General features: G+C 44.3%; 1 protein-coding gene across 2 annotated transcripts in view; it reads left to right on the forward strand.

Moving 5' to 3' along the window:
- Positions 1-26654, forward strand: part of DPYSL2 (dihydropyrimidinase like 2) — a 113442-nt gene that overhangs the window by 41498 nt on the left and 45290 nt on the right. For both annotated transcript variants that reach the window (XM_037812679.1, XM_037812680.1), the window contains exons 2-3: positions 3300-3388; positions 5078-5262. In XM_037812679.1, the coding sequence (XP_037668607.1) occupies positions 3300-3388; positions 5078-5262 (274 nt within the window). The remainder of the gene's footprint in view (positions 1-3299; positions 3389-5077; positions 5263-26654) is intronic.

The raw sequence follows: 26654 nt of genomic DNA on the forward strand, positions 1-26654 counted from the left end.
CCTATTGCTAAAGAAGGCGATCGTGGTGGTGGTGGGGGACGATAATGAACAATCATGAGTCACACAGTTTGCAAAGCATCAAAATGGGAGCGTTAAGTGCATTCAGGTCGCATCGGGTAGCGCGCCAGACCCGCTGTATCCTTTTATTGTCAGAGCGAGATGCTGCAGTGCTGGCCTGCGGGGTGTAAGCAAATGGATGCCAGATTGAATAGGCATGGCTGGAGCTCGGATATTGTTCTCTGGGCTGCTTGCCGCGAGGCTAGACTCCTGGAGCAGCGATGGGGAGACGGGGAAGTGGGTCCCTCCGCGGGTCTCCCACCCCCACGAGAAAGGAAGGGCTTTCTCGAGCCTTCCTCCGGGTGGGTAGAAAAAGGCGCCGGTGCCAGCCTGGAGGCGTCATGACAGCGGAGGGATGCTGAAAAGGGCAGGCTGTACCGGAATGATGTGGGAACAGAAAGGAAAAACAGGGACGCGTTGATGAGCAAAGGGGGAGGATGGGGGACCAGGCGTTGGCTTTTTGTTGACCAGGAACCGTTTTTCGGTGTCTCTCTCGGTTTTCTAGTCCTCTGGTTTGGGGCTGGGACCCTGGGGGTCTCTGGGCTCGTGTTCTTGTCTCTTGCTGCCCGTTCTGCGCCCAAGGAGGCGTCCGTGTTGGCTCATACAAAGCAGGCTGGAAGTGGGGCGCTGGGGACAGCGCCTGAGCCGGGCTCGGGGAGGTAATGGCGCTGCGCGGACGCGCTGAGCAGATGGCTCGGCCCGGGCCCCGGCCAGACAATGATCCTAACGGCCGGGAGGTGTCGGCTGCAGTTCGGAGGCCTGTGATTGTTATTTTTTGAACCATGAGAAAAACATCTATGAGATGAATCTGCGCAGAGATGAACACAGGTTCTTGCTCCCATCTCCACCCTCTCCCTCAGCCCCCATATTTTCCTGGAAAAATCTCACAAGAACTAGTTCGCTACATCCCCGAATGAAATCCCAGGAAGGGAAGAAAGCAAGGGAAATTCATTGTTATATAATGATGTACATTAGCAATTAGCCAGCTGATTCCCGGGTAGATCCCAGGGCTGAGGCAGACTGAAAGAAGCTTTCACACAGCCAAGATGTGTTTAGGACCGGTTTTGAGGGCCTGCTTTTGCTCTCTGATTTTTTCAGCCTTGGGCACCCGGGGCTTCCTCTCTTTGCACAAGGGCACACCCATCTATCTGCAGGAGAGAGATGTGGGAACAAATGCACCAGGAAGGGGGGCGTGTGCTGGGGAAGATTTTATAGAATGAGCATGGATGTCCAACAGGGAGGATGGGGACTGGCTTTTTCTAGGAGGCAAAACCAAGATCCAAAAGGCTTGGGTAGGGGGTATCCAACATTATCTGCTCCGTGCACTGTAGGAGGGGGTCTGGTGAGTCAGGGGGGTGGGGGTGGGGAACAGATCTGTTGCAAGCCTCAAATAATGTGCTGTCTTCATGAATGAACAAGGTAGTTTGGTTTTGACAGTGGGGGTGGGGAGAAAAAAATTTTTTTTTAAAACAAACAAGCAACAAGGCTGATTTTTTAAGAGCACCCTCCCCCCCCCCCACCCTTTACAAAAGTCTGGTTGCTTTGGCATAGGACCTATAGCTTTGTTTCCCTCCCTCCCTCCATCCCCATGGCCAGCCTCTTATGTAAGAAGCCTTCTGGAAGGTAGGAGAGTCAACAGGGCTGTGATGTCTCCTTTTTTTCTTGGCTTGATATTGGCTGGGGAGATTCCCAGTGATGGCTGGGCAGGTACTGCAGTGACTAAGGGAGCAGGTGGTGAGGAGCAGGACTCCTCCTTTCTGCCAAGGTGATATTTGTCCTGTCAGAGCTAGCCATTTTGGAGAGAAGGGGCGATCAGTGTAGGTGGAGGAAAGCCACCTTGATCAGGTGACCTTGGGCAAGTGGCTTAACCTCCCCAAGCCTTAGTTTCCTTATCAATCATGGGGATAAGAATCTAGCTCCCATCGACCTCACAGATTTGTTATAAGGCTCTGATGACATGATGTTACCTGAGAAGATTTTGTGAAGGTCTTTGAATCTGCCTTATACAAGTGCAGGAGTTGCTGTTGAATGTTAACTCTGGTTTGACTTTCTAAAGTCCACAGCAGGGTAAAGGGTTTTACAGTGTTCAAAATTAAAATCTTATTATTTTCCAATATTTAGAGAAATAATAATTAATATCTAAACTCAGGTGTGTGTGCATTTGTGTGTAAAAATATCTATTTTCCTTGCTCCCTGGTAACTTGTGTATTTTGAAAGATTGTTATTTTCTTTTCTTGGTCGGTGCTAAATAGGGCTTGCTGGAGTATGATTTTGTAAATGAATTTTGAGTTGTCCATTCTCAAAATAAATGCCTTCCTTTGAAATGTATTGCGTATTAAAAGGTCAATATGTGGTTCAGTTTGTAAGCTTTAAAGCCAGTCTAGAATAACACAGGTGCACATTGACTTGCACACAGGATTTTAACATTCCATTTCATCAGCAGTGTTTGGGCTGGCTGTGAGTCATAATGTAGCATTTCTGTTACATTCCTGGCTCTCACATGCTGCTCGTTATGTATTTTTTTGAACAAATACCACTAAATAAAATATAAGTGCATCAACAATTCAGAGTGGTATTGGATTTTAGAATCACCATCTCATCTATTTTATCATAAAACTTTACATTTTTTTTTAAAGCAGCTTAATAGTGAAAATAGTGTATTTTTGAAGCCCCCTTTCCCTCTTGGCTACAATGACTATGATTTACCTCAAAGACAGATGAAAATATAAAGGACATACTGTTGAAACCTTGCTACAGATGAACTAAGTGTTTGTGTGGAGTATCCTATGACAACAGACTTTTGGTTGATTTTCCGGACACAAACCTTGCCAAGAAGTGTACATGTGGGTATATTTTTCTTTTTAAATGAAGTTTAGCCTAAAGCCATTTAAAAATTGTCTTTATCTGAAATGTTTTCACTGCTCTTCAGTGGGAGACTGTTAGACTTTCTCCTCTTCTTCTCCCTCTTCTCCTTCTCCTTCTTGCAGATCTAATTAAAAGAGATGGCTATTTTTTGGAGGATAAGCTCTGCCAATATGTTCTCACTCACCAGGAGATGAATTGGTTGCCACATGCAGATTCGCCTGTGTCACTGAACCTTTCTGAAGTTGGCTCATTTTGAACTTCATTTTGAAGAGTGAAAATGTGTGCCTGGCTCATTCATCTTAGTACCAATGTTAACTTGTGATCCCCTTTCTCATAGGTCAGTTCTGTGTTATGACCTTACTGTTTCTTTGTTTCAGAGTGATCGTCTCTTGATCAAAGGAGGTAAAATTGTTAATGATGACCAGTCCTTCTATGCTGACATATACATGGAAGATGGGTTGATCAAGTAAGTGTAACTCATTGTGTAGAAGTGTTTGCACACCTTCCAAAGTTCCAAAATACTACCTGCAATTCACACAGAGTATCAAGCTTTAGTGACTTGAAAGAGGAACCAACTTAATAGCTGTTTTAAACCCATTTTGACTGGTGGTAATTAGTGAATCTGAAAACTAGGGTTTAGGGAATTCAAAAGACACAAATAAATGCACATCCAATCCATTACATGTTATCATGTGATTTACTATTTTTAATGGAATGATACAATATCTTCTTGTTGCCAGTTCAAACACTTGGCTTATGATACATTGAATGTATTAAAGTTTTTCCTAGAACATAGTTGGAATGGGTTGCCCAATCGAAGGACGCAAATGTGGAATACAGGCTCTTCTATCAAGACAGCACATCTGCTTTCTTAATTAAGAGTCCAAGTTGGAGAAGCCAAAGAAGGACACTGAATTAATTGCCATGTAACACAAACAAATTACTGCCTAATCCTGAGGGGATTTTAGGTTTCATTAAGCGGCAACTAACACAAGTAAAACGAATCTTCTGTTTATTGGATACTGTGTTACAAAGGAGAAAGAGCAGTTCCTGATTTAGGGTGTTTTTGGACTCTAGAGGGTTAAGTGAGCTGAGTACATACCAGTATCCTCGTGCCATTCCTACTGGGACAGCTCACACGGCTCTGAAGAAATAGCACATCTGTTTAAAGACAAACATTGCAGCAAATGACATCTTTTAAATAAGCAGCATTCATCAAGTGCTAGCAACAAACCAAGTCCGAGAACTGGAAAACTGGATTGGATGTGATCGTTGCCTGGAAACTTAACATTTTGATTTATGAACATCAAATAGGTTTTAACATTTCCACATTTAATATTTTCTCCATGTGTGTCTGCTTGTGACAGTTTTAGCTCCAGGCTTTCAAATACCATGACTTTCATGTTCCGTTGTCCCCAGATTCTAAGGCAGCATGATCTGGTCTAGCAGAAAGACACTGGCCTAGAAGTTTGCAGACCTGGACGCTATTTTTAGTCATCACTAATTTCTTTTAGAACTTTATCAACTCTTCCTTGATTAATTTTCCTTTTTTAAAAGTTGGTAAAAAGATTTAGAAAATTTTTTTTAAAATTGTGAATGAATGATGTGTCCCAACATAATTATTAATTTTCTGCTTTTATTTTCTGAATTCGTAATCACATGCTTTCAGGTTTTTAAATAGTTTCAATCATGGTGTTTGCTCTGTTTTATTTTTGCTCTGTTTTGGTCCATCTCCACCCCTCAACCCCTCTTTCCTTTATATTTGAAAGGATATGGTGAAAATGAATGTTTGTACAGTCAGCCAGGTTTGGGGGCAATTGCTATGGATAACTAGCTAACTGTGTCTTGTGTAAGATAGTTTAGCGATATTTTATGTAAATATATTGAGGCCTTATTTTCAGTCGATCTCAGGGGTTTTCTAGTAGCTAAACTTCTTTGATTGTGGGCATCTGATGCCTTATTTATATTTTGTTTTCTAGTGTGTGCTGAATTAGGGGTAGAGAGCGGGGCGTGCTCTTACTAAGAATGAGGCCAATAATCAAGATGTGCACGGAACATGGGGAAAGATTGCTTATGGCTTGGTGAAAACCTCTGTCACATGCCACTAGATTTGGTGTTTCGTTTGTAACCCTGATCACCAACCCTGTTTTTCTAGGCAAATAGGAGAAAACCTGATTGTGCCAGGAGGGGTGAAGACGATCGAAGCCCATTCGAGGATGGTGATTCCTGGAGGAATCGATGTCCACACGCGTTTCCAGATGCCCGACCAGGGCATGACCTCCGCTGACGACTTCTTCCAGGGGACCAAGGCATCCCTGGCCGGGGGAACCACCATGATCAGTAAGACAGTTGAAAAGGGGTACTCTCAGTGCCCGGAACCATTAGAGTTTGAAATTGAGGCTGCGTTGTTCAATTATTTCCTTCCAAAAGTTGCTGTGCTGACCACTGGTTTGGTCTGTCATATAAGTGGGTGGGAGTGGGCTAGCCGCTTGCTTTGTTTCTTTACCCTCATTTTCTGTCCACCTTTTGAGTTCTTCAGTTGAACTTGAGAATGCAGTTTGTCTTCCTAGGGAATTATGGTAAGATAAAAGGAATAACTTCTTGCTTTCTCTGCTTGAGAATTTTTGCTTGCCTTAACTGAACCAGGAACCTCTCTTCCAGTGAGTGAACATCAACTGTAGGGATATTTCCTAGTTTGGATTTGATATGAAAGGAACTGGGCAATTCTGCTTGGAGAGGACCCACAGATAATCATTGTGCTTTAGGTATGAAGATTGCCTAATCATTGGAAGGCGTGCACATTACATTGTTCTTTAAAGTTTGGGTTTGCATTGAGAGAGTCACAGTCTTCTTCACAGGTGTCCATGTCACCAGTAACTTGGTGCTAGGCAGTGAGGAGGTGGCAGAGATTAGCCAGAGCCTCCACTCTCAAGGCTGGGCACTGAGAGCCGGCCATGCCCTGCTGGGCTTATTCCCGGGGCTTTGTACTTCTTGTTCAGCCAAATCAAGAGTGTATTCACTGGAGTCAGAGTACACACATTATTCGTTTGCTTGTGAACTGTCAGTTTCCAGCATGCCTAATTGTCCCTTTGACAAATCTCATCTTGTTTTTGAGGAGCTAGGCCAGTGCACCAATGCCTGTTAGATACATAGTTAAAATAAAAGATTTTTTCAAAGAGGGAAAGTCAGAATGCAGTCTCACTTAAAAGCTTACTGTTCAGTTCAGAAGAGGGTAGGTGTAGAAAGAACTTAGCTGTTTATGCTTCAGGAAACCCTACCTTAATGGTTAGGAAGTGGCAGCATTTTGGGGAACGATTGTCTTTTTACCTGTGGCTTCGGGGTCTGTTTCTAAGCTTTTTTCCTATCTTACCTGAATTAGAAGGGTGTTGCATTACCATCCCCTCCTGGTTTGAGCCTGTCCTACATTTAAAGTCACATACTCACCTTTTGGCATTTTCTCTGTCCTGCTCTTCAGCGTCTGAAGGATCAGGGACTGTTCTCTCCTGCTTGAGCTTTTTCTTCACTCTGGGATTCGCTGTTTAAGCCTCACTACTTCTGTCTTGCTCCACACATTATGTTCTAATGTGGGTGCCATTTGAAAAGGGGGGCCCTTTCACACAAACCTTTGGACTCCGGGTTGGTGCAGAAGCCTGCCATTCTGTCACTTGGTGCCAGTGGGTATTTCCACTCCGCTCCCAGGGCTGGCTGTGGAGTAATGGTTGAGCTTGGAGAAGCACGGGCTCCCCCGGGCTTGAGCCAGGAAGGCCAAGTCAAGGTTAAAATCTGCCTGGGCTTGAGGTCAGCACAGAGGACTCTGTAGGTGCCTGAACTGGTCATGGAGGGTTAATAAGCCACACGTAGTACTTATTGGGTGAGTTGTCAGTGGCTTCTGTCATTTGAGGAATTGCCGAAAGTGTCCCAACCAGGAGTCAGCAATCTTGAGTTCTGGTCCCTGCTTCGCTGACGCTAACTTGCTGTGTGACCTTGGGCAAGGCACCTCAATTATCTGGGCCTTAGCTCCTCATCTGCACAGTGGAGGATTTGCACGAGATAACCCTATGTCATTTCCAGCTCCCACATTTTGTGATTCTTGGAGCACAGAGGTAGATTTTTGCCTCTAATCCAATGCTCTTCTTGCAGCAGATACATAAAGGCCCTGTTTCCTCTCAGATTCATTGTCTTTTTTCTTCTTTCCTGCATTCCTCAATATGCGTTTTCATTACTCACACGTGGCCCACTCTTGGGCCCTTCTCTCTGCTGCCCATCTTTTCCCTGCCTTCCATTCCCAGCCACCCTGGCCCCCTGGGCGTATCGCTTCTTGCCAACCCCCTGACTTTCTCTGCAGCCTTTCCCTCAATGGCTGTGACCTTCTTTCCCTTCATTCTAGGTGGGTTCCTTCTGTGAGGGTGTGAGGGATGCTCCACCAGTCCTGCACCCCTGCCAAGCACGTCGCTCTGGCCCCAGGGCCGTGGGGTAGTCAGCAAATGGCTTCATGGACAGCTCTGTCATGATGGGGAAGAGAAGAGTCAGACTGTGGGCTCTGCTTAGTTGGACAGAAAGTGATTGCATTTTAATGTGGGATCTGTTGTGCAATAAATTAAAGAATAGGGGCATTTAATGAACAAACCTCAAAGAATAAAACTAATCATAGGTGGCAATACAGTGTGGTTCGAATTGTCATCCTCTACACTCTATTGCTTTTGTAACTTGAGAAAAATATTGACTACTATTGCAAATAACCACCCATGGTTGCCAACCTGTATAGAATTCTTACTAGCCTGCCCTTTCTTCAGGTGATAAGTAGTAATATTAAAAAAAGGATAAAATCAGGTTTTCCTTTGTGCTAGATGTAAATTTTGGATTGCTTTAAGTGAATGAGTGGCTGGGGCAAGCTTTACAGAGAGGGAGCCTTGCAAAGAGGAATAACTTAAAGTGACTTTATTGTTGCTTAAAACCTCTTCCTTCAGTGACAACGTTTTGATGACTATTGATACCAGAAATAAATGCTTGAGGGCACTTTGAATGGATTAAAGTGAAAACTTGATGTGCCTACTGCAGAAACAAGCAGTTGCAGTAAACTGGTTCAAAACCCACTCCTCCCATCTTTCTGACTCTTTCTCCAAACCATTTCACCCATCCTGGGAAATGATCTCCATTTGCCCGCATGCTGTGTGTTCCGTGGGCCAAGTGGTAACGTTGGGCCCAGGAATGTTTAAAGGTCATAATCTAATCCAGGAAAGAAGCAGAACTTCTGAGTGGAGGCTCCATTTCGGTCTGCTGTGGCACTGCCCGCAGAGGAATGTAGCTGAATATCCCCAGTTTAAAAATGGACATGACATGTCAGCAGCAGAAAATAATATTTGTACCGTAAGATAGAGCCTTCTGTTGAGAATTGCACAATGAGATCTTTGTAAGGGGACTCAGCGCAGGACAGAAGGGAAAGCCCTTTGCCCTTTCCATCCAGTGATGGGTGGGCAGAGACTGGAGACTTACCCTGGGGAGTCCTGGAGGTGGCATTCGGTGCCTTCACCCAGGGTTGCCGCTTGGGGAAAACACTGGGTTTCCTGGGGCTTTATGATCATCCAAGATGTTAAGTCCCCAGAGTCTCCAGGAAGAAGGTGGGAATGGTTACCTCCATTTTATAGAGAGGAAAATTGAGGCCAGAGAGAAGGGCATCACTTGCTAACATTGGTCCCATGTGTCAGTGCAGGTGGCAGGTGTAGAACACACAACTGCAGCTCTGGCTCTACCACTTACCAGCTGTGTGACAGCTTTGCTAGTTGCTTTACCTTCCTTAAGCCTCAGTTGCCTCATCTGCAAAATGGGGAACACTGAAGATGGACTGTCAGGGCATCAGAAGAGTACCTGGCATGTAGTGAGCACTCAAACTTGGTCATTATTAGTCTATCCTGCATTTGGTACCAGTATCCTCCCATCTCGATTACACTCCACACCTCTGTATTCCCAATAGAGCCAGAGATAGGATCTCCCAGTGGCAGGAGGGTCTAACTGGGACATTCACAGAGAGCAGGGGTTGTCCCAGTGTGGTCAGCAGACAGTGTGCATCAGTGTCACCTGGGGTGCATCCTGAAAATTCAGATTCCTGGGTCCCATCCAACCTGTTGAAGCAGAGAATCTGCTGGTGGGACCTGTGTATCTGTATTTTAACCATCCACCAGGTGGTTCCCAAATCTGATGATCGTCAGAAGCACTTGGGGAATGGATCTCAGGGGTCCATGCCAGATCTACTGACTCAGTTTCCAGGGATTGGGAGCCACTGTTCTGAGAAGAGATCCTGAATTTCACTTCTGCTAATCTGAGCTCAAGGTTTTCTCTAGAGATTTGGAGACTGCAACGTCCCACAAGACACCCCAACTGGTTCTTCTTCCTTGGGGTAGTACAGTCCAGCTGAAATTGAGGTTGGACATGAGCGACAGAAGAGACGGAGAAGGTGGAGAAAGTGTTGTTGCAGATCTGGAAGGGAAGGGGCCTTCTCTCTTGAGCTCTAGGCTTTTCACTCGTCTTCTGCCTCGGGTACCTCCATTCATCTTTCCCAAATCAGAGTCACCATCTTCTCCCGTGCACTTGCTCTTTTTCTAGCACCTCATCCCAGAGACGGGTGTCATCTCTGGTTGTGCTGGCTTGAACCCACACAGTCATCTTTGATTCTTCATTTTCTCTTGCCAAATCAAATTTATTTTGTCTCCATATTGCACCTATTCCTTTATTACCTCTGCTTCAGAACTTGGTCATCTCTTACTGGATTCTTGCCCCAGCCCTCTGGGCAGGGTCACTGCCCCCGACACGTTGCATCCCGTACTCAGGGCTCTTCCTCTGGTGTAGCTTCCATCTCCCTTCTCTGTAGTCTTCAGGGGCTCCCTCTGGCTTGGATGGAGACTGCAGCCGAGTGTCAGAGCTCTCTGTGATGGGCTCAACCCTGCTGCCCCAGCTAGGCTCCCTCCATACCCTCTCTGTGCAAATGCTCTTCAGCTGCCTTGCTTTTGCTCATAATGTTACCTCCACCAGGGATGCTTTCCCCTTCTTTTCTCTTCCTGAGGGAATCTTGGTTACCCTTTGCAGCCAAGCTTAGGTGCATCCTCCTTCATGAAGCCCTTTCTCAGTCCCTTCCTTGTAGTCAGTTGCTTCTACCTTGGCACCCTGGCAAACATGAAGTCTTTATCACATCATCCTTATGGCCTTGTGTTGGAGTTCTATCAAGGCCACTCTGTTTCTTTCCAGTATTTCCCGCTCGGCCACCTCTATGTTTTCCTCCCAGGAAGCCACTCCATGGACACTCAACGTTGAATGAATGAGTACACTAATGGAACTTGATTTTCTGCTTCCTCTGAGCTTGGCAGAGGAGCATGATGGGGAGGGTGGAGGAGGGGGCTGGCATGTCTCATGCCAGTTGCATTCACCCTGATTGCAGCAGCTGTCTCCTGAGCAGTGCCCCAGCACTTCCTGCTGCCCCAGCACCATCCCTCCCACCCCCACCAGTCCTCCTGTTCAGCTCTGGTAGCAGTTGTGGGAAGGGACACAGGAAGGGAAAGCACAGAACCCAAGCATCAGCCTGGTGGTTGTAAACGGGAGACAGCTTCCTCTGTCTGGGCTGCTCTTTCTGAAGGGGTCAGGGAATAGCAAGAGAGCTTGCTCTGTGAGTGCAAAGGCTCATGTCTGAGAAGTGGCCCTGAGCACTGGGGAGAACTTGAAGGTCATTCCCTGTGACCCCTGGGGCTTATCCCAGCACTTTCTAATGAGCTCTGCCCTTTGGGGCAGGAAGCCAGAGATACAGCGAGGTGGTGTCTCGTGGCCCTGCTGGCCGGGCTCACTGTGGAGACGTGGCTCAGGAGTGTCACTGTAGTACATCCACTGCTTGTCATTTTTCATCCATGTGGCATTTGGTTTGCTCCCCACATATGATGCGTCCACATGTGTGAACACACAACACTATAATATGAATATGTCTGTAATTGATACTTTGATTATTCCCTTTGCAGCCTTCATTTGACTAGAACTTGAAAGTGTTTACAAAAGAGCCTGACCACATTAGACTAAAGTTTCCAAGTCCAGGACCAGAGTTGTTGCCACAGAACCTACCCGTGGCCCGGTGATTAGAAAGGCTCGTTCTCCAGTGTGCTGTCTCCTGTGGGCTGTCGGTGCAACCTTTCTGTCTCTGCTCCTCATTTCCTCTCCCCCAGGCCCTTCTTGGGTGAGGTGGTGCATTCTGCCTAAAGACATGAGTGCCTTCCGCAAGCTGACACCTCAGGATGGGGCCCACTCAGGTGTTGTTGTGCTTGAAAAGCTGGGCTGGAGGAGCCATGCCACGCCCTGGGATATTTCTGGGCTGATCATCTCATAACTGGTCCTGAGTTGAGGAAGGAGAGTGAAAACTATAAAGCATCATAAGAAATAACAGAACAGCTCTTTCTGAAGTGTCCAGCATACCCACTTTACAAAATACTTCTCTGATGAAGGAGACCCTTGGGTTGGACTCACCCAGCCAGGCTGGGAGACCCTTCCAGAAGCGGGCGCATTGCTGTGTGGGACTGTGGTCCTATTTCATGGACACGTGAGGGTGCTCTTAATCTACAGGGCTTTTGCCTGCACCCTGGCCCTGGGAGCTGGTAGATACAACGTTAGAGGTCTTTCCAGCCTTCCAGGCAGATGGGCTTTCATTTCTCAAGGCCTTTTCACCCTTCCTGATGCCAGTTCTTACACTGCCAGTGGGTGTTAAATACAGAGCCTGGAGATTCTTGGCTGCTAGCAGAGCCTATTTTCTGACTTATCCTAGAGGGGGTTGTTCAGACTAATGGGAACATCCTATCAGTCCTGTTGCCCAGAATGACATCTAGAGCCAGGAATGTTGGAGGGGGAAGTGGAAATGTTACGTGCCACAGTGTCTTTCTAACCTTTTGATTGAGGGATGGGTTTTCCACAGTCAGCTTCCCCAGTCTATGCAAGAGCTTTTATGACACACATACACACATGTCCATGGGCGTCCTTGTTGTGTCTACTAGCTAAGAGAACTTGTGGACAAAGACTTCTAGAGGGTAGAGACTGTGTCCAATACATTTTGATATGCCCTGAAGCCTGCACTGAACTTGGCCATGCTAGCTGCCCCCTAAGCAGCTGAGTGAGTCTGGACCCCATTGCTCTTTCTGCTGTTGATAACTTTAAAGCTGTTTTCCTTTTCTCATGTGGACATGTCTCAATGGACAGATAAAAGCAAGCTGCTTTGGTTGGAATGGGGATAGTGGGTTGGCTGTGAGAGAGGCCAAATCCTCTCCTCCTTTCTCTCTTTCTCCCCCCACCCCTTGGCAATCCCCTCTGCCTTTGGGCGAATCCTAGAACTCAAGGAAACAGAGTTTGGAAACTCCAACATTCCATTACTGCCCACTGCTGCCTTCCCCCATTGCTCACCATCCTTCCAGGGCAGCATGACTGGTCCTTGCACAACCTCCATGTTTAGTTGTAGGGTGTTTAGTAAAAAGGGATATACTGCGTAGTCACTTGAAAAAACTCTTAACACTGAAAGTTCTCGGTGGTTTTATTTAGCAACCCTTATTCTGTACAAGGCAGGAACACGGAGAGAGCACCCATTTCATTTTCCCTGACTTGGTTTGGGTTGGTTGGCTTTGCTTTTCATATAAGAGCCCATAATAGCGGTATTCTCCATCCTCATTTAAAAAATGAATGGTGTACAGTATTTTAAAACATTTCTAAAGGGAAATTACCTATCCTAGGGAGTGGTTGGCAAGGGGATTTGCATTTCTCTACTCAGTGTCCATGGCTTTGACCCTAAATCGCTGCATTAGGGACCTTTCCCCTTCTTTCCCCCTTTTCTTCTTTGCACAGAACTTCCTATACTCAGGAAATGATAATTTATTTCTCTGGGTTTAGAGGGCTCTGCCTCCAACATGATACCACTATTGGATGAAACCATTTATTCGAATTCCTTGTTTTTATTCAATCTTAACTGCCATGGTAATGATAAAGGGGAATTACAGTGGGTAGAAATTAGAGTTCTTTCTGGTTAACCCATTTGGGAGGCAGCTCTCTTTGAATGTGACTAAATGTTCCCCTAATGATAGAGAGGATGCAGTTGGGATTGGGTTCTGGTAGCCAAGGGTGATTATCCAGTAAAAGGAATTTTGAAATAAACTAGAGTAGTAATTAAAAGCCTTGACTGCCCTTGGGAGCTTTAAAAACATACAGATACCTGGGCCCCACCACGGAACTTCTGATTTCATTGTTCTGGTTGGGCGTGGGCATTGGCAGCGTTTAAAGTTTCCAGGTGATGGCTGGAATTAAGAACCATGGATCCAGGGCTTGCTCCAGCAGCTGAAACTGAACGAATGTGTGCCAGGGTTTTCTGAAAGCCAGGGATGCCCTCCACCCTCCGGACCCTGCTCTGTTCCATTCTCTTTGGGAGGGAGGACTGAGAGTGTTGTGATCTGAGGTAGGTGGATTCTACAGCCAGGGTGCCTTCCAGCAGCTATGAATAGGGTGGGTCTGAGCTGATGGCCACTGGGAAGATCCTCCTTCAGATGCTGCCCTTGGTGACCTGGAAGGGTCTATGTGGCTAATTCCCTAATAGAGCACCAGTTAGGACACTGAGTGAGTGGGGAGAGGGTGATGAGCTAGAATAGGGCTGGTGATGGGAAGGGAGGGGTGCTGAAGGATGAGGGGCGAGGGAGCCTAGGCTGCTGCCCCCCAGCCGTCCCACCAGAGCTCCTGGACCACCTGCTGTGCTGGTTTCCATGAAACAACCCTACTGTCTTTAGGTTGAATCAGCAGTATTTATGACCTAATCAGCCTCTAATGATAGGTCAGAACTGGAAACTTTCCTTGTGGGGAGCCTGTGAGGGCAAAATAAAAGGAGCCTGGTAATAACATAGAATCATAGACTCTTAAGGCAACTGTTCAGATCCTCTGCCCCAGCCTCTTTCTCCCTCATCTGGGTGAAATGTATTGGACTGTTCTTCAAGGGGTGAGATCTCAAGTGACACCACAGGACAGGGACGGGAGAGTGCCAAGAATCAGAAGAGCTAAATTCCCTTCCTACTACTTTCTGCTTGAAAGTGATAATCCTCATCTCTCCTAGATGGTAATTTCCACATCTGTAAAATGGAGATAGTAGATTCTTATATCTCAACGTTATGTAAAAAGTGAGTGAAATAGTTTGTGCCATATTATTTAAAAGTGGTTCTTGTGACACTTTTGGTACCCATGTGTATGTGTGTGTGTGTACACACATCTTTTGTCTGTCTTTCTCCTGGACCAAGCTGTCCATTGCATGCTGGCTGATTCCATGTCTTCACTGCCACTCGGTGGGATCGTGGAGAGAGTTCAAGGCTTGTTCTCATCTTTAAGTACATATATAGTAGAGTTTGTGTTTGGAACACGGCAGGAAAAAAAATGATTTGCATTTTGAGGGCTGCTTCTATTGGAAAAAAAATCTGACTTCTCGCTTTTTTTTTCTCCAAATATTTTCTGGAGAATTTGGGGCCTGAATTTCTTGACAGCACATCTGGCCTTGCACATGCAAAGTGATGCTACCAAGAAACAGCTCATCAAGTCAGTAACTCTCATGAGATTTGAATTTTTGGCCCCCTTTTTTTTAGAATCCAAACGAGTCCAGCTTTAAAATTGTTCCTTGCCATGTTGCTGAACCCCGCCCCACTCCTGGCCTCATGTTGGATGTATTATAGACTGGGCTGGAGGTTTGCATCCCAGATGAAACCCAGAACTTATAACCTCCTGCCCACAAGCCCTGCAGCTCGCTGAGCATCCGGAGCATGGCCTGGGGGTGGTTGCAGAGGGGGTGCCATTCCTCTGGCAGCACTGGTGACAAAATCTTTCCCAGTGGGTGTTTCAGCTCAGGAAACATTTAATCATAGAGGGGCTGACACTCAGGGAAGCACAGCCTGGGAACGTGCTAGCAGAATGCATTGCTTTCTCCTCTTCCGGGGCTGTCATGTTGGGCTTATTCTTCCTTCCTGGTTTCAAATGAGGGGGCAGCTTTGGGCCGCTGAGATGAAGGTCCCTGATCCATTGTTGGCCATTTCTGACAGAAGGAGACAGCTGCTTTTTCTTCGACATGCACATCTCAGGCTTCTTTCATTCAGCTGGGAGTCTGTATTATTTTTATGTATTTATTTATTTATTTATTTATTTATTTTGCCTTAGCTCATCTGCTCCACAAATCATAGGAAGAAAAAAAGCAGGCAGAACAGATTCATCATTAAAGTGTTTTGTAGGAAATGCAGTTTTGGCTTCAGAGTTTTAAATGGCAAACCAGATAGGATGTTGCAGGACATGGACAGTGTTGGTGATGTGTTTTAAGTGTCATTCTGCACAATTAGACAGGGACTTCAGCCCCATAAGAAGGATAAGCAGTTAAGTTACTGCTCAGACACATACACACCTTGAGAGTGAAAGGGGTGCTTCAAATGCTTCCACCAGGACAGCAGCGTCAAACAAGGCTGTCCCAGGCAAAGCCAGACATGCGTCACTGTACCCCTCAGGGGCTTGCATTGAACTCTCGTGTCCTCTGATGAGCTTTAAAATAGAATGATCTAGTGACGCATATTCTCTAGACCCGCTGGAAGTCCTGGGGAGGAGTTGGATGACTCTGTCCTTTTCACAAGAGAAGGTTAAGAAAGTGAAGTAATTTGGAGGGAACAGATAATTGATACTATTTATTGGGACTCTATGCCAAGCACTATAGACACGTTATGTCTAATTCTTTACATCAGCTGTGAAGATAGGTGGGCTCATTCTCATGCTATATGTGAAGAAACGGGAAGCCCAGAGAAGCCACGTGGCTTGCCTAAAGCCTTGGAGCTTGCAAGTGTTAGGCTGGGATTCTGATCCTAGCTCTGGGCCATTGAGCTCCAGATCACAGAATAAAGGAGTAATGTTTGCTTTTTAACAGTGAAGAAGTGTGTCCATTGAATGCTGCTCTGTGCTCAGCATCATGCTGGGCGCTTTGCAGAAGTCCCAGACCAGCCCTTACCTGGAGTTTACAGTCAGATGCAGGAGCACCATCCATCCCTGAGTTAAAAAAGGTTTTGGTGTTCAAGCTTTAATCTGCCCTTTGTTCCAACCAGTATTTAAAAGTACTTTTTCTATAATAGGAAGGGAGAAAGTTGTTAGATATCTTAAATTTCCCACGGAGCAGGTGGCTGCACCCAGTGGGGAGGATGCCCCTGGCTTCCCAGCAGAAGCTCCGGGATGGATGACCTGGATTTGCTCCTGCATCCCAGAAGGGGAGTTGAAGAGCAATCAGAGGGAGTAACTGATGCCATGCATTCATCAGCTGAACTTAATCCCTCTTCTGGGAGCCCCTTTTCCGTGGGGGGCCACTTTGTGCTGATTCCCGTCATGTAAGCTGTAAAAAGTTCTCTTGCACTTGCCGGGCCTCATCTGTCCTCATTTCTCTGAATCACTTTGGACCCTGCACCCAAGGGGCTTGGCCTGCTGTGAGGTTGAGGTTCATTGGGCACAGCTGTTCTCAAGGCTGGCTAGGGAACGCTCAGGCAGATGGCATTTTTTGAAGAGGGGTAGGTGCGGTCGCAGTTGACTCGTCTGGGGGGGGGAGGTGGCGGCCGGTTACCAAATCCTAGGCTCTCAGGATTGCTTGGAGGGTGCCGGCGGCGGGGGCTCTTTCCCAGAGGCGAGGGCGAGGCGGGGGACTGGGCCCGGTCCCCGGCGTAGGCGTGCAAAGGAGGGCGGCGAGAAAGGAACAGGCGGGACACGGTTCTTTTAGGGTGAAGAAGCCAAGAGAGAGGGCTTATTAGGGGAGAGTACAAGCTTATATCGGGCGTTTAGAGGGCGGGGTAGCTGTAGAGGTTAAAGGCTTGGATTGGTTCTGAGAGGGCGCGGAGGTTGATTGAAAAGGGGCGAGAGTTGCTCCGGTAACGGTGTCTGGCAACAATGTATGCGCACTGGTGGTGATGGGAGTTGCACTGGCAACGGGGAGTGTCCGGGCAAGATAAGGGGGTGGGGAAAAGGCGGTTCCCTCCGGCAAGCCTCCCCTAACAGTGGTATTTTGGGTGAGGAAAAGGGGCCTGCCTCCGGCCTCACTTTCCCAGGCCTGGGGGGCTGTGGAGGGCGCTGTCGCCCATGCCCACCACCCTCCCCAGGGGCTGATCAGGTCCCCCAGCCCAGGCCCGCCAAGTTGAAGCACGTAATCAGTGTCCCGCAGGTAGGTACAAGAAAGAAAATCAAACAGTGTTTCAGAGTTGGACTTGCCGCTGTGGGCATTATTTTTCTCCTTTGTGGAGATAATCCAAGGAGAAACATGAGGTGTAATGGAAAGAATTTAAGGCTTAAACTTTTTGACAACACATCTTCCCAGAGCCGGGAATCAGGAGACCTTGTTTCTACTTTCGACTCTGCTGCTTATTAGCTCAGGCAAGTTGCCCCATGTCTCTGTCTTGGTTTTCTCAGTTGTCAGAGGACTTGGATCAGCCTTTCTTGCATAATAGGGTTCCTGTAAGGATTCAGTAAGATTGCAGATGTGATAGGGTGTGGGTCGATGGGAGACGAGGGGAGCAAGGCCCTACAAGCCAGTTTTGCTCCGAACAGTTGAAGCTTTTTATAATGAGACTGGGAAACTAGGAGATTTGAAGGGCTTGGTCTTTGAATTGTCAACAGGAATTTAAATTTGTTTTGTGGTGATTGACCTCAGCAACCTTATTTTATCATACACCTCTTCTATTCTTCTTTCACTGAGCATCAATTGAAGTGGCCAGCATAGTTCTGAAATGGTAATTTTTTTTTTTCAATGTTACTGGAGCACACCCTCACCATCACCTGAATTTCTTGCTAAAAGCATTCTGCTCTGTTTATGGAGAGGTATTTTTTTCCTTTTTCCCTCTATGAAAACATACTTTCCATCTTCCTTTTGAAAAGTAGAATCCACTTTGCTGACTTGTATACTTTAGATTCCAGAATGTTAGTGCTGGAAGAATGCGTAGAAATTGTTTATTGCAATCCCCTCATTTTGCAGGGGGAAAACTAAGACCCTGAGAGTTGGAGTGACCTTTGAGCAGGAATGTCATCGCCTCTAGCCCTTTCTACTTAGAGCACATGTGTATCCTGCAGTACTGCTTACGTGCACTTAAACTCATTGCTGACAGCTAGTGCTGCTGATACGAAGAGATGTTTTCCATTTTGCAAAAACGCATCTCTGAAAAAGGGCTTACTTTCCAGAAAATAGCTGAAGAAGGTATTATTATCTATCTTTGTATTGAAACACAAAGGGTTTGGTTTTCATTAAAAGGTAAGGCCTTTATTTAAAGAGATGAATAGGAAAAGTTGATATGTGAAAAAGAAATAGGTTTGTGGCAAATTCCCACTTAGCTTTATTTTCTGGGTTCCTTCGGTTTTTGTGAATGGGCATTTGAGCCTCTTTTTTTAAATGCGATTTCATTGAGATATAATCACATAACATACAGGTATTCAAAGTGTGCAATCAGTTGTTCACAGTATTGTCATGTAGTTGTGCATTCATCACCACAAACTTTGAATTTTCATTACTCCAAAAAATAAAATGAAAATTAAAATAAAAAAGAATACCCAAAATATCCCATTCCCCTCCTCCCCCCTATTTTCATTTACTTTTTTTAAAAAGAGTTTGAGACATATTCACACACACTACAGTCATTCACAGTGTACAGTCATTTATAGCACCATCATACATTTGTGCGTTCATCACCAGAATTAATTTTTGAACCTTTTCCTTACTCCAAAATAAAAATAAAAGTGAAAAAGAACACCCAAAACTTTTCATCCCCTCCATCCCACCCTATTCTTCATCTCATTTTTGTCTCCATTTTTCCACTCATCTGTCCATACACTGGATAAAGAAAGTGCAAGCCACAAGGTTTTCACAATCATACAGTCACACTATGCAATCTACATAGTTATACAATCGTCTTCAAGAATCCAGGTCACTGGGTTGCAGTTTGACAGTTTCAGGTATTTCCCTCTAGCCATTCCAATGCACTAAAAACTAAAAAGTGATTATCCATATAGCACATAAGAATACTCTCCAGAGTGACCTCTCGACTCCATTTGAAATCCCTCAGCCACTGGAACCTTATTTTGTTTCATTTCTCTACCCCTTTTGGTCAAGAAGATCCTCTCAATCCCACAGTGCTAGGTCCAGGCTCATCTCCAGGAGTCATTTCCCATGTTGCCAGGGGTATTCATACCCCTGGGAGTCAAGTCCCATGTGCGGGGGGGGGGGGGGGGCAGTGAGTTCACCTCCAAGTGGGCTTAGACAGAGAGGCCACATCTGAGCAACAGAGGCTCCCTGGGCGGGGTGGGGGGGGCTCCTAGGCACAATTATAAGTGAGCTTAGCCTCTCCCTTGCAGCAACAAGCCTCACAAGGGAAAGCCCCCAGATGTTGGGCTCTGCCTACTAAATTGGCAGTCCTCAATGTTTGCAGGTACATCAGCAGTAGCCCAGATGGGGAAGTCCAACACTTCCACATTTCTCCCTAGTTCCTCAGGGGGCCCCCAAATATACTTTTACTCTCTTCCCATATCGCTGTGGGATGTATCAGAATTTCACCCCAGCCTGTGCAACTCACCAAATCCCACTTCCCATTCACCGCTCCCGCACCTATGGTGTTCAAACAAACTGATCGTACAAGTCAAAGTATCTAGTGTGCTATAGAACATATAGATTCTGCACCAAATAAACATCTCCTCCCTTGGTCTCGCACAAAAGTTGTAGTTTTACAACCCAGTCAGTATTGTCCTTTACCCTTGGGCCTGATTTGCCTTAGTTCTAACCAGATCCTCTTCTCTAATTGAAGTCTGAATTCTTTTTCAGCTCTCTCAACAGTTGCCGTATTTGAGCCTCTTTTATATCTTAGTTTTGAGAGAATCAGATGATCCAAAAGCCATGTTCTGCCTAACATTCCTGTTTCCTTTCACAAATCACCTATTTTCATTGTCTCCTTGCCGGCTAAAGGTAGCCTCTAGCAATTGATAGATTTTCAGTCAGTGATTGTGCCAGAAAATGGTATTTCCTGGTAGTTTTCTTTTTTCATGTATCACTTTGGCCCCTTCTTCTTCTCATTACTTTCTCTGTAAAACAGTTGGCAAAAGACAGAATACTGGGCTAATGGAATGCCAGGTCTTCTTGCTTGTCCTTCGGAATTTCATAAAGGGTTTTCAAAGAAAGAAAAAATGCTAAGTGATTAAGTGTTGTCAGTTTCCTTCCTGTCACCATCCTCCTTCCTCCCTCCATCTCTGCTTTCCTTCTTTCCTATTGGCTTACATAAATTATATTGGCTCTCTTTAAAAAAATCATTTTAATTGAAATACAATTCCTATACCATAAAAATCACCCTTTGAAAGCCTACAGTTATGTGGTATCCAGTATATTCACAGAATTGTGCAACCATCACTATTATCTAATTTCTGAATATTTCATCACCCCCCTGCCCCCAAAAAAACCCTGTACACATCAGCAGTCACCCCCCCCCCCCCCCCCATTTGTGGCCCTTGGCAACCACTCATCTATTTTCTGTCTCCATGGATTTGCCTGTTCTGGATATTTTCTGTACGTTGAATCATACCTTATGTGGCCTTTTGTGACTGGCTTCTTTCTGTTAGCTTAATATTTTCAAGGTTCATTCATGTTGTAGTGTGTGTCAGTATTTCATTCTTTTTTATGGCTGAATGACCTTCTACTCTACGGATATACTACGTTTTACTTATCCATTCACCAATTGATGGACATTTGTGTTGTTTCCACTTTTTAGCTCTACGTTCGTTTGTGTACAAGCTTTTGCGTGTACATGTTTTCAGTTCTCGGGTTTATACCTAGGAGTCGGAATGCTAGGTCAAAAGGTAACTCTGTGGCTTCCTTTCTGAGAAACTGCCACACTGTTTGCCCAAGTGGCTGTACCACTTTCCAGCAATGTGTGAGGGTCCCAATTTCTCCACATCCTTGCTTATACTTATTATTGTCCATGTTTTTGATTGTAGCCCTCCTAGTGAGTGCGCAGTGGTATGTCATTGTGGTTTTGATTTTAAGCATCTATCTTGGTCCATGATGTGAGAGCTTGGCTTTGAGTGTTTCTAAACCTTGCACTGAGATATCCAATGTGACAAGTATAAGGATGTTCATAGAGATGAGACAGAATACATGTAATCAGGGATGCCCCAGAAAAATTAAGTCTCTCAAGCCTTCCCACCCCACAGCCCCTCGAGCCCTCTCTGGGGTCACTGTCCCTTCCAGATTTGCCTGACTCCACCATGGGACTCAGAGTAATTCCTGTTGTGCTGCCTTTTGTGACTGTCCTTCATTCTCCTTTATGGTGGGGTGGGGAAAAAGGGGAAAGGAGATAAAAGGTTCTATGCCAGTGGGGGAGCTTCATGGAGGCCCTCCAGCCATGCCCCACCTCTGGAACAATACTCTTTCTATAGCTTCTTGGTAGACTCCCAGGGATCTCAATCCCCCTCTCCATAAGCCAGAGCAATCAAAATAGTTACTTTCTGCATTTATAGTTTGCACAGTCCTTTCACAGCTGCTCTCTCCTTGGACCTTCAGCCCCACTCTGTAAGATAAATAGGGTAAGAAATCTCCTAGGGCATGGCAGAATGGAGAGGTGCGGCAACTTTCCCAAGGCCACCCAACTAATATGGGACAGAATGAGGGCTCACACTGTGGTCACCCAGCTCTCTGGCCAGCCCTGGGCACATTGCTAAGCCCTCTGTCATCAGGAGGACATCGGGCATGACGCTGAGCTTCTGGTATGTGTGCTGGATTTGAGGTGGATCTGTCCTTGCTTTCTGGGAGCTCCTTATGTATCAGCGATGGGCGCCTGCCTTAACTCAGAATTAAGGATGTTGTACTAGACGGTAAGAGCTGCACCGATGTGGGCTGATGGAGTCTGATAAGAAGAAGAAAGGGATGTGGTCACTTTACCGGTGCCGTCACGGCTATTTCTCTGTTTTAGACAATGTTAATTAGCCCTGTGACTTCCACTTCTCAGAAAACCCCTGTTCATTCATTTATCTATTCATTCAGCTGACATTTATTAGGCCATGTGTTTGGTACTGATCTGGGCATTAGAAGTACAGATGCAGTCTGTATCCTCCAAAAGCTTGCAGTCCTTGGGGAGGACCTCCAAATAAAAGATTACAATAAAATGTGGTAATTGCTGTACTACAGTTCATGGGGAACAGAGGAGAAGAAATCTTTGAAATGTGCCTGAAAGTCAGGGGAGGCTTCACCAAGCAGGTCCTGTGTGAGCTGAGACTTGAAGCACAGTTGGGATTTTGCCTTAAGGGTCGGATTGTGGGGTTGGCAGGAGGAGGGGCTGTTCAGCCAAAAGAGAGGCTTGTGGGAATGTACTGGGGGTGAGAAATTTGGTCAACGAGAGTCTGGGGTGTTTTAGAATTTACAAGCCAATCAGTAGTGCCAGAGTGTGAAAAAAAGAAAAGTTTTATGTGTAGATCATGGGGGGAGTTGGGAGGGATGGAAATGCAGGGAAATGTAGCTGGTGGGACAGGCAGAGCCAGCTCCAAGGGCCTGAGAGCCACGGATTTTGTCCTGTGGGTGGGACGCGAGATGATGTTGTTTTTTTTTTCATTGTTTTCTAGAGTCGGAGGTAGGCCCCTCTCACCCATTTTTCTCAGCTCCTCTCCAATCCTGAGTCCCTCCTGTTTGCCAGCATGGTTGCCCCATATAAAACTCATAAAGAAACCAGCCAATCCTCCTACAAATGACACTGCGGGACTCCAAGTGTGAGTGTGATCCCAGAGGTGGTGGAGGCTTTTGGGAACAAAGAGGCAGAGGAATTGCCCCTATCGGAGTGTAAGTTTCCGGAGGACAGGGGCCAGGGCATATGCAGTAAAGCTTTGCTATGCACATGCAGATCTTCAGGAGAGTGAGTCTTTAGGGGCAGAAGAAGTTTCTGTGGAGCTGGGAGATAGGATGGTAGGATAAGGGCTTGTGCCTTGGGTTTGGTCATACAGTATTTGCTTTCTACCTTCACTGCTTACTAGCTGGGCAAGTTGTAGTTCTCTGACCCACAGTTTTCTCAGCTGTAATATAGATACATCAGTACTGATGTTTCAGGGTTCCTGTGAGGATTGAGCTTGGTAGAACATATAAAGTATCAAGCCTTTGCTTAGTGAATGTTCAGTCCCTTCCTTCCTGAAACCTTCTCCTACCTTCTTCTGAAAAACCCTTCAAAACAAAAGCACTTTTAACTTGTAACCATTTTGATAATGAATACCTCTTTAAAGGGTAGCGGCTAGTTCCTTCTAAGTGAAGGGAATGCAACATAATTTAAACTTTTCTTAATGACTAAGTTATTTTGAATCATTATAGTACTGTGCTTAACATCTTCACGAAGTGTTGGGCTTTTAACAGCTCCAACAAATGGACTCCAGCTGTTTGGAAGTTTTGTCTCCATTTCATCACTTTCCTGCCTCCTCTCTTTCTGCCCTCTCTGACTTTCAGTTGCTGTTAGCGTGTCTAATGATGGTTGCCCCTCTCCCTCACTTAAATTCATATTTCAAGTCTTCCTTCTGCTTGGGGTGTGTAAGAGGACTATGGGTTCTGAATGAGAATCTATAGCCATTACCTAAGAGCAATTTGGTTACTCCTTCTTTGACTGGATGGAGGTCCTTTTTGGCAATTTTGTGAAGTTTCAGATGGCCATATTTGGATAGCAGGGTGTTATTTGGTCCTTAGAAGTCATGCCAGGGGATATGAAAGCCTGATGATTGTTTTACAATGCCAGAAGAGCAGTTTGCCAGTTTTCATTGGGATGGCCCTGGAAGGCTTCCTGGAAAAGGGGGAAATCAAGCCAGTTGGGATTTAGGCTAATTAGGGGGAAAAAGGGAGTGAAGGAATGCGTGAGAGAACTTGCTGCCTTCCTCTGGAGAGAGGCAGAGCGAAGCACAGAACAGGGAAGTCAGCTGCTGGCTGCCTCTCAGTCTGCACTGCCTCCTTGCTTTGAACGCACCATAGTTGTAGGATAATGAAAAGTCTGACATAAGTCATTTCCATTGTGACCTCTCCCTGTCAAGTCTTGTGTTCTCCACAGGAAACATTGGCATTGTTGTCATTTGGTCTGTTTTATTATTGAATATTTTATGTGTTTCTCAAAGGCATTGTGTTATATTGTGGAAAATGTAGAAATTTCTATCTTCTGTTTATCCCGAGCTTCCACTCTGTGTCAGGGCCCTGGTGCATGGAATTTGGGCAGGAGCCACAGGGCCAGCCCAGCAGATGGTTCAGTGAATCCTCCTGGAGGAGTAGAGAATCCGAATGCTCGATATTGTCACTATTGTTTAACATTGTTCTGGAAGTCTTTGCCAGTCTAATAAGACAAGAAAAATAAGAAGTATAAATATTGGAAAGGAAAAATAAAAATTGTTGCCACTTTTTAGATGGTCTACTTTAAATATCCAAACAAATTGACTGAAGGAAATATTGGAGCTAATAAGAAAGTTGAAGATACCTGGTTTATTATATATATGTCAATATCAATTCAAAATCAATAGTTTTCCCATATGTCAGCAATAACCAATTGGAAAATATAATTTAAATATACCACTCACAAGAGCAACACAAAAAGGAAGTTTCAAGAATATATTCTTATATTTGGGACCCAAGAGAAGACTTAGATGAATTAAGAATATGTTGTTAATGGATAGAAAGATGTTACACTGTAGAGAATCATATTCTTTATGGAGTACTTTATAAATCCAGTGTGATTTCAACCAAAATCCCAACAAGTTTTTCCTTTTTTGGAGCTTGGCTGAATGATACTAAAGATCAGGTAGAAGAATGAGCAGGCAATAAGAGCCAAGAAAATATTGCAAAAGAGCATAATGAAGGAAGGGTAGGCGAATGTTACTGGCTAGATAGTAAAACAAAGTATAAAATATATGACAATTAAAGCAGAATGGTACTATTTCCAGAGGAGACATCTGCAGCAACTGGATAAAGTAGAAAATCCATTAAGTGGAACCAAGTGTAAATATTTAGTGTATGAAAAAATTAACATTTCAAACTCATGATGAAATGATGAAATATTTAGAAAATTGTGCTGGAATAGTTAATTAGCTATTTGAAAAACTAAAAGCTCCTTACCTCATATCGTATACCAAAAAATATCCAGATTTTGTTAAATTTAAAATAAAGAGTTTAAAGGCTAAATTTATATAACAGGCAGAAGAGAACCAGAAGAAAATATAGCGGATGAGTTAAATAATTTAGATATTTCATCAGAGGCAGAAATTATAAAAGATAGACACTTGCATATAGAGAAATTAAAAACATCATTATACTAATATAATTAAAAGAAAAAAGTAGGAAGTTATATTTGCAATGTATGATAAATGATTGATGTGTTTATTATATGCAAGCTTAATAAAAAGATGAATGAGATAGTCACGAGAAGAAATAAATCTGCCATTGTACTTATGAAAAAATATTCAACTGAATAAATAATAAAAGAAATACAAAGTAAAATAACTGAACTAACCTTTTGTATACTAAATTTTCAAATATTAGAAAGTTGTTAAATACCTGGTGTTGACTAGGTGTAGTGAAATGGACGTGAACTGTAGATAGGTGTTCAAGTGGTATAGCCTTTTGAAGGTAGTATGACAACATCTAACAAGGAGGGCTTAAAAATTTATAAACAAAAATATGCATAGCCCTTGTTCTAGTGTAATCTGTGTGCAAACATTTAGCTCTAACGAAGTTCACTGTAATGTTATTTTTAATGAAAAATTGGAAACAACCTAAATGACCAAAACAGGCAATTAGTTAAGTAAATTATGACCATCTATAGGAAAAAATAGTATGTAGCTATTAAAACCATTGTGGAAAATATTAATATGACCATGTTCATAATATACTGATAGAAAAAAAGCAGTTCATGATGAGTATGTCCAATATGATACCACTTTTTTATAAAAAGAGCTTTATTGAAGTATAATTTACATACCATAAAATTATGATACTCCTTTTGTAAATTACTTTAGGGGTATACAAGTGGGTAGAAAAAGATTGTCTAGACATACATTAACATATTAATGGTGATTTTCTTTGGATGATGGAATAATGGGGGATTTTGTTTTTTCCCCTCAGTTCTTTCTTGTGTTCCAGGTTTTTGGTGTTTAAGAACTTTTGCACTTGAAGCAATTTTCTAAAAAGAAAAGTGCCCCTTGGAGCTACGCTTTAGAACTGGGTTATTATCTCTCTCTCTCTCTTTTTTTTTTTTTTTTAATTTTTAACTTTATTTATCGAAAAAATTAAAAGACAAACAAACAACAAAAAACCACAACATTTCAAACAAAACAAAGCAAAGGATAAGGAAGACAAATAACCTAAAATAACTACATTGCTTCCAACATGTTCCTACCATACCCCAGAAAATTAACAAACCATAATCAAAGACATAAGAAAAAACCAAATAGCCTAAAATAACTACATTGAAGCTAATTTTTTTAATGCAGTAGCTTTTTTTCAATCAAAAAATTAAAAAAAGCAATCCAAACAAAACAAAACAAAGGAATCAGAAAAACAAATAACCTGAAATAACTGTAGTGCCTCCAACATGTCCCTACCGCAGCCCAAGAAAATTAACAAACCCTAACAAAACAAAGGAATAAGAAAAACAAATAACCTAAAATAACTACATTGCCTCCAACATGATCCTACCATACCCAAGAAAGTT

Source organism: Choloepus didactylus, chromosome 20 (genome assembly GCF_015220235.1).
Source record: "Choloepus didactylus isolate mChoDid1 chromosome 20, mChoDid1.pri, whole genome shotgun sequence".
Classification (NCBI taxonomy): domain Eukaryota; kingdom Metazoa; phylum Chordata; class Mammalia; order Pilosa; family Megalonychidae; genus Choloepus; species Choloepus didactylus.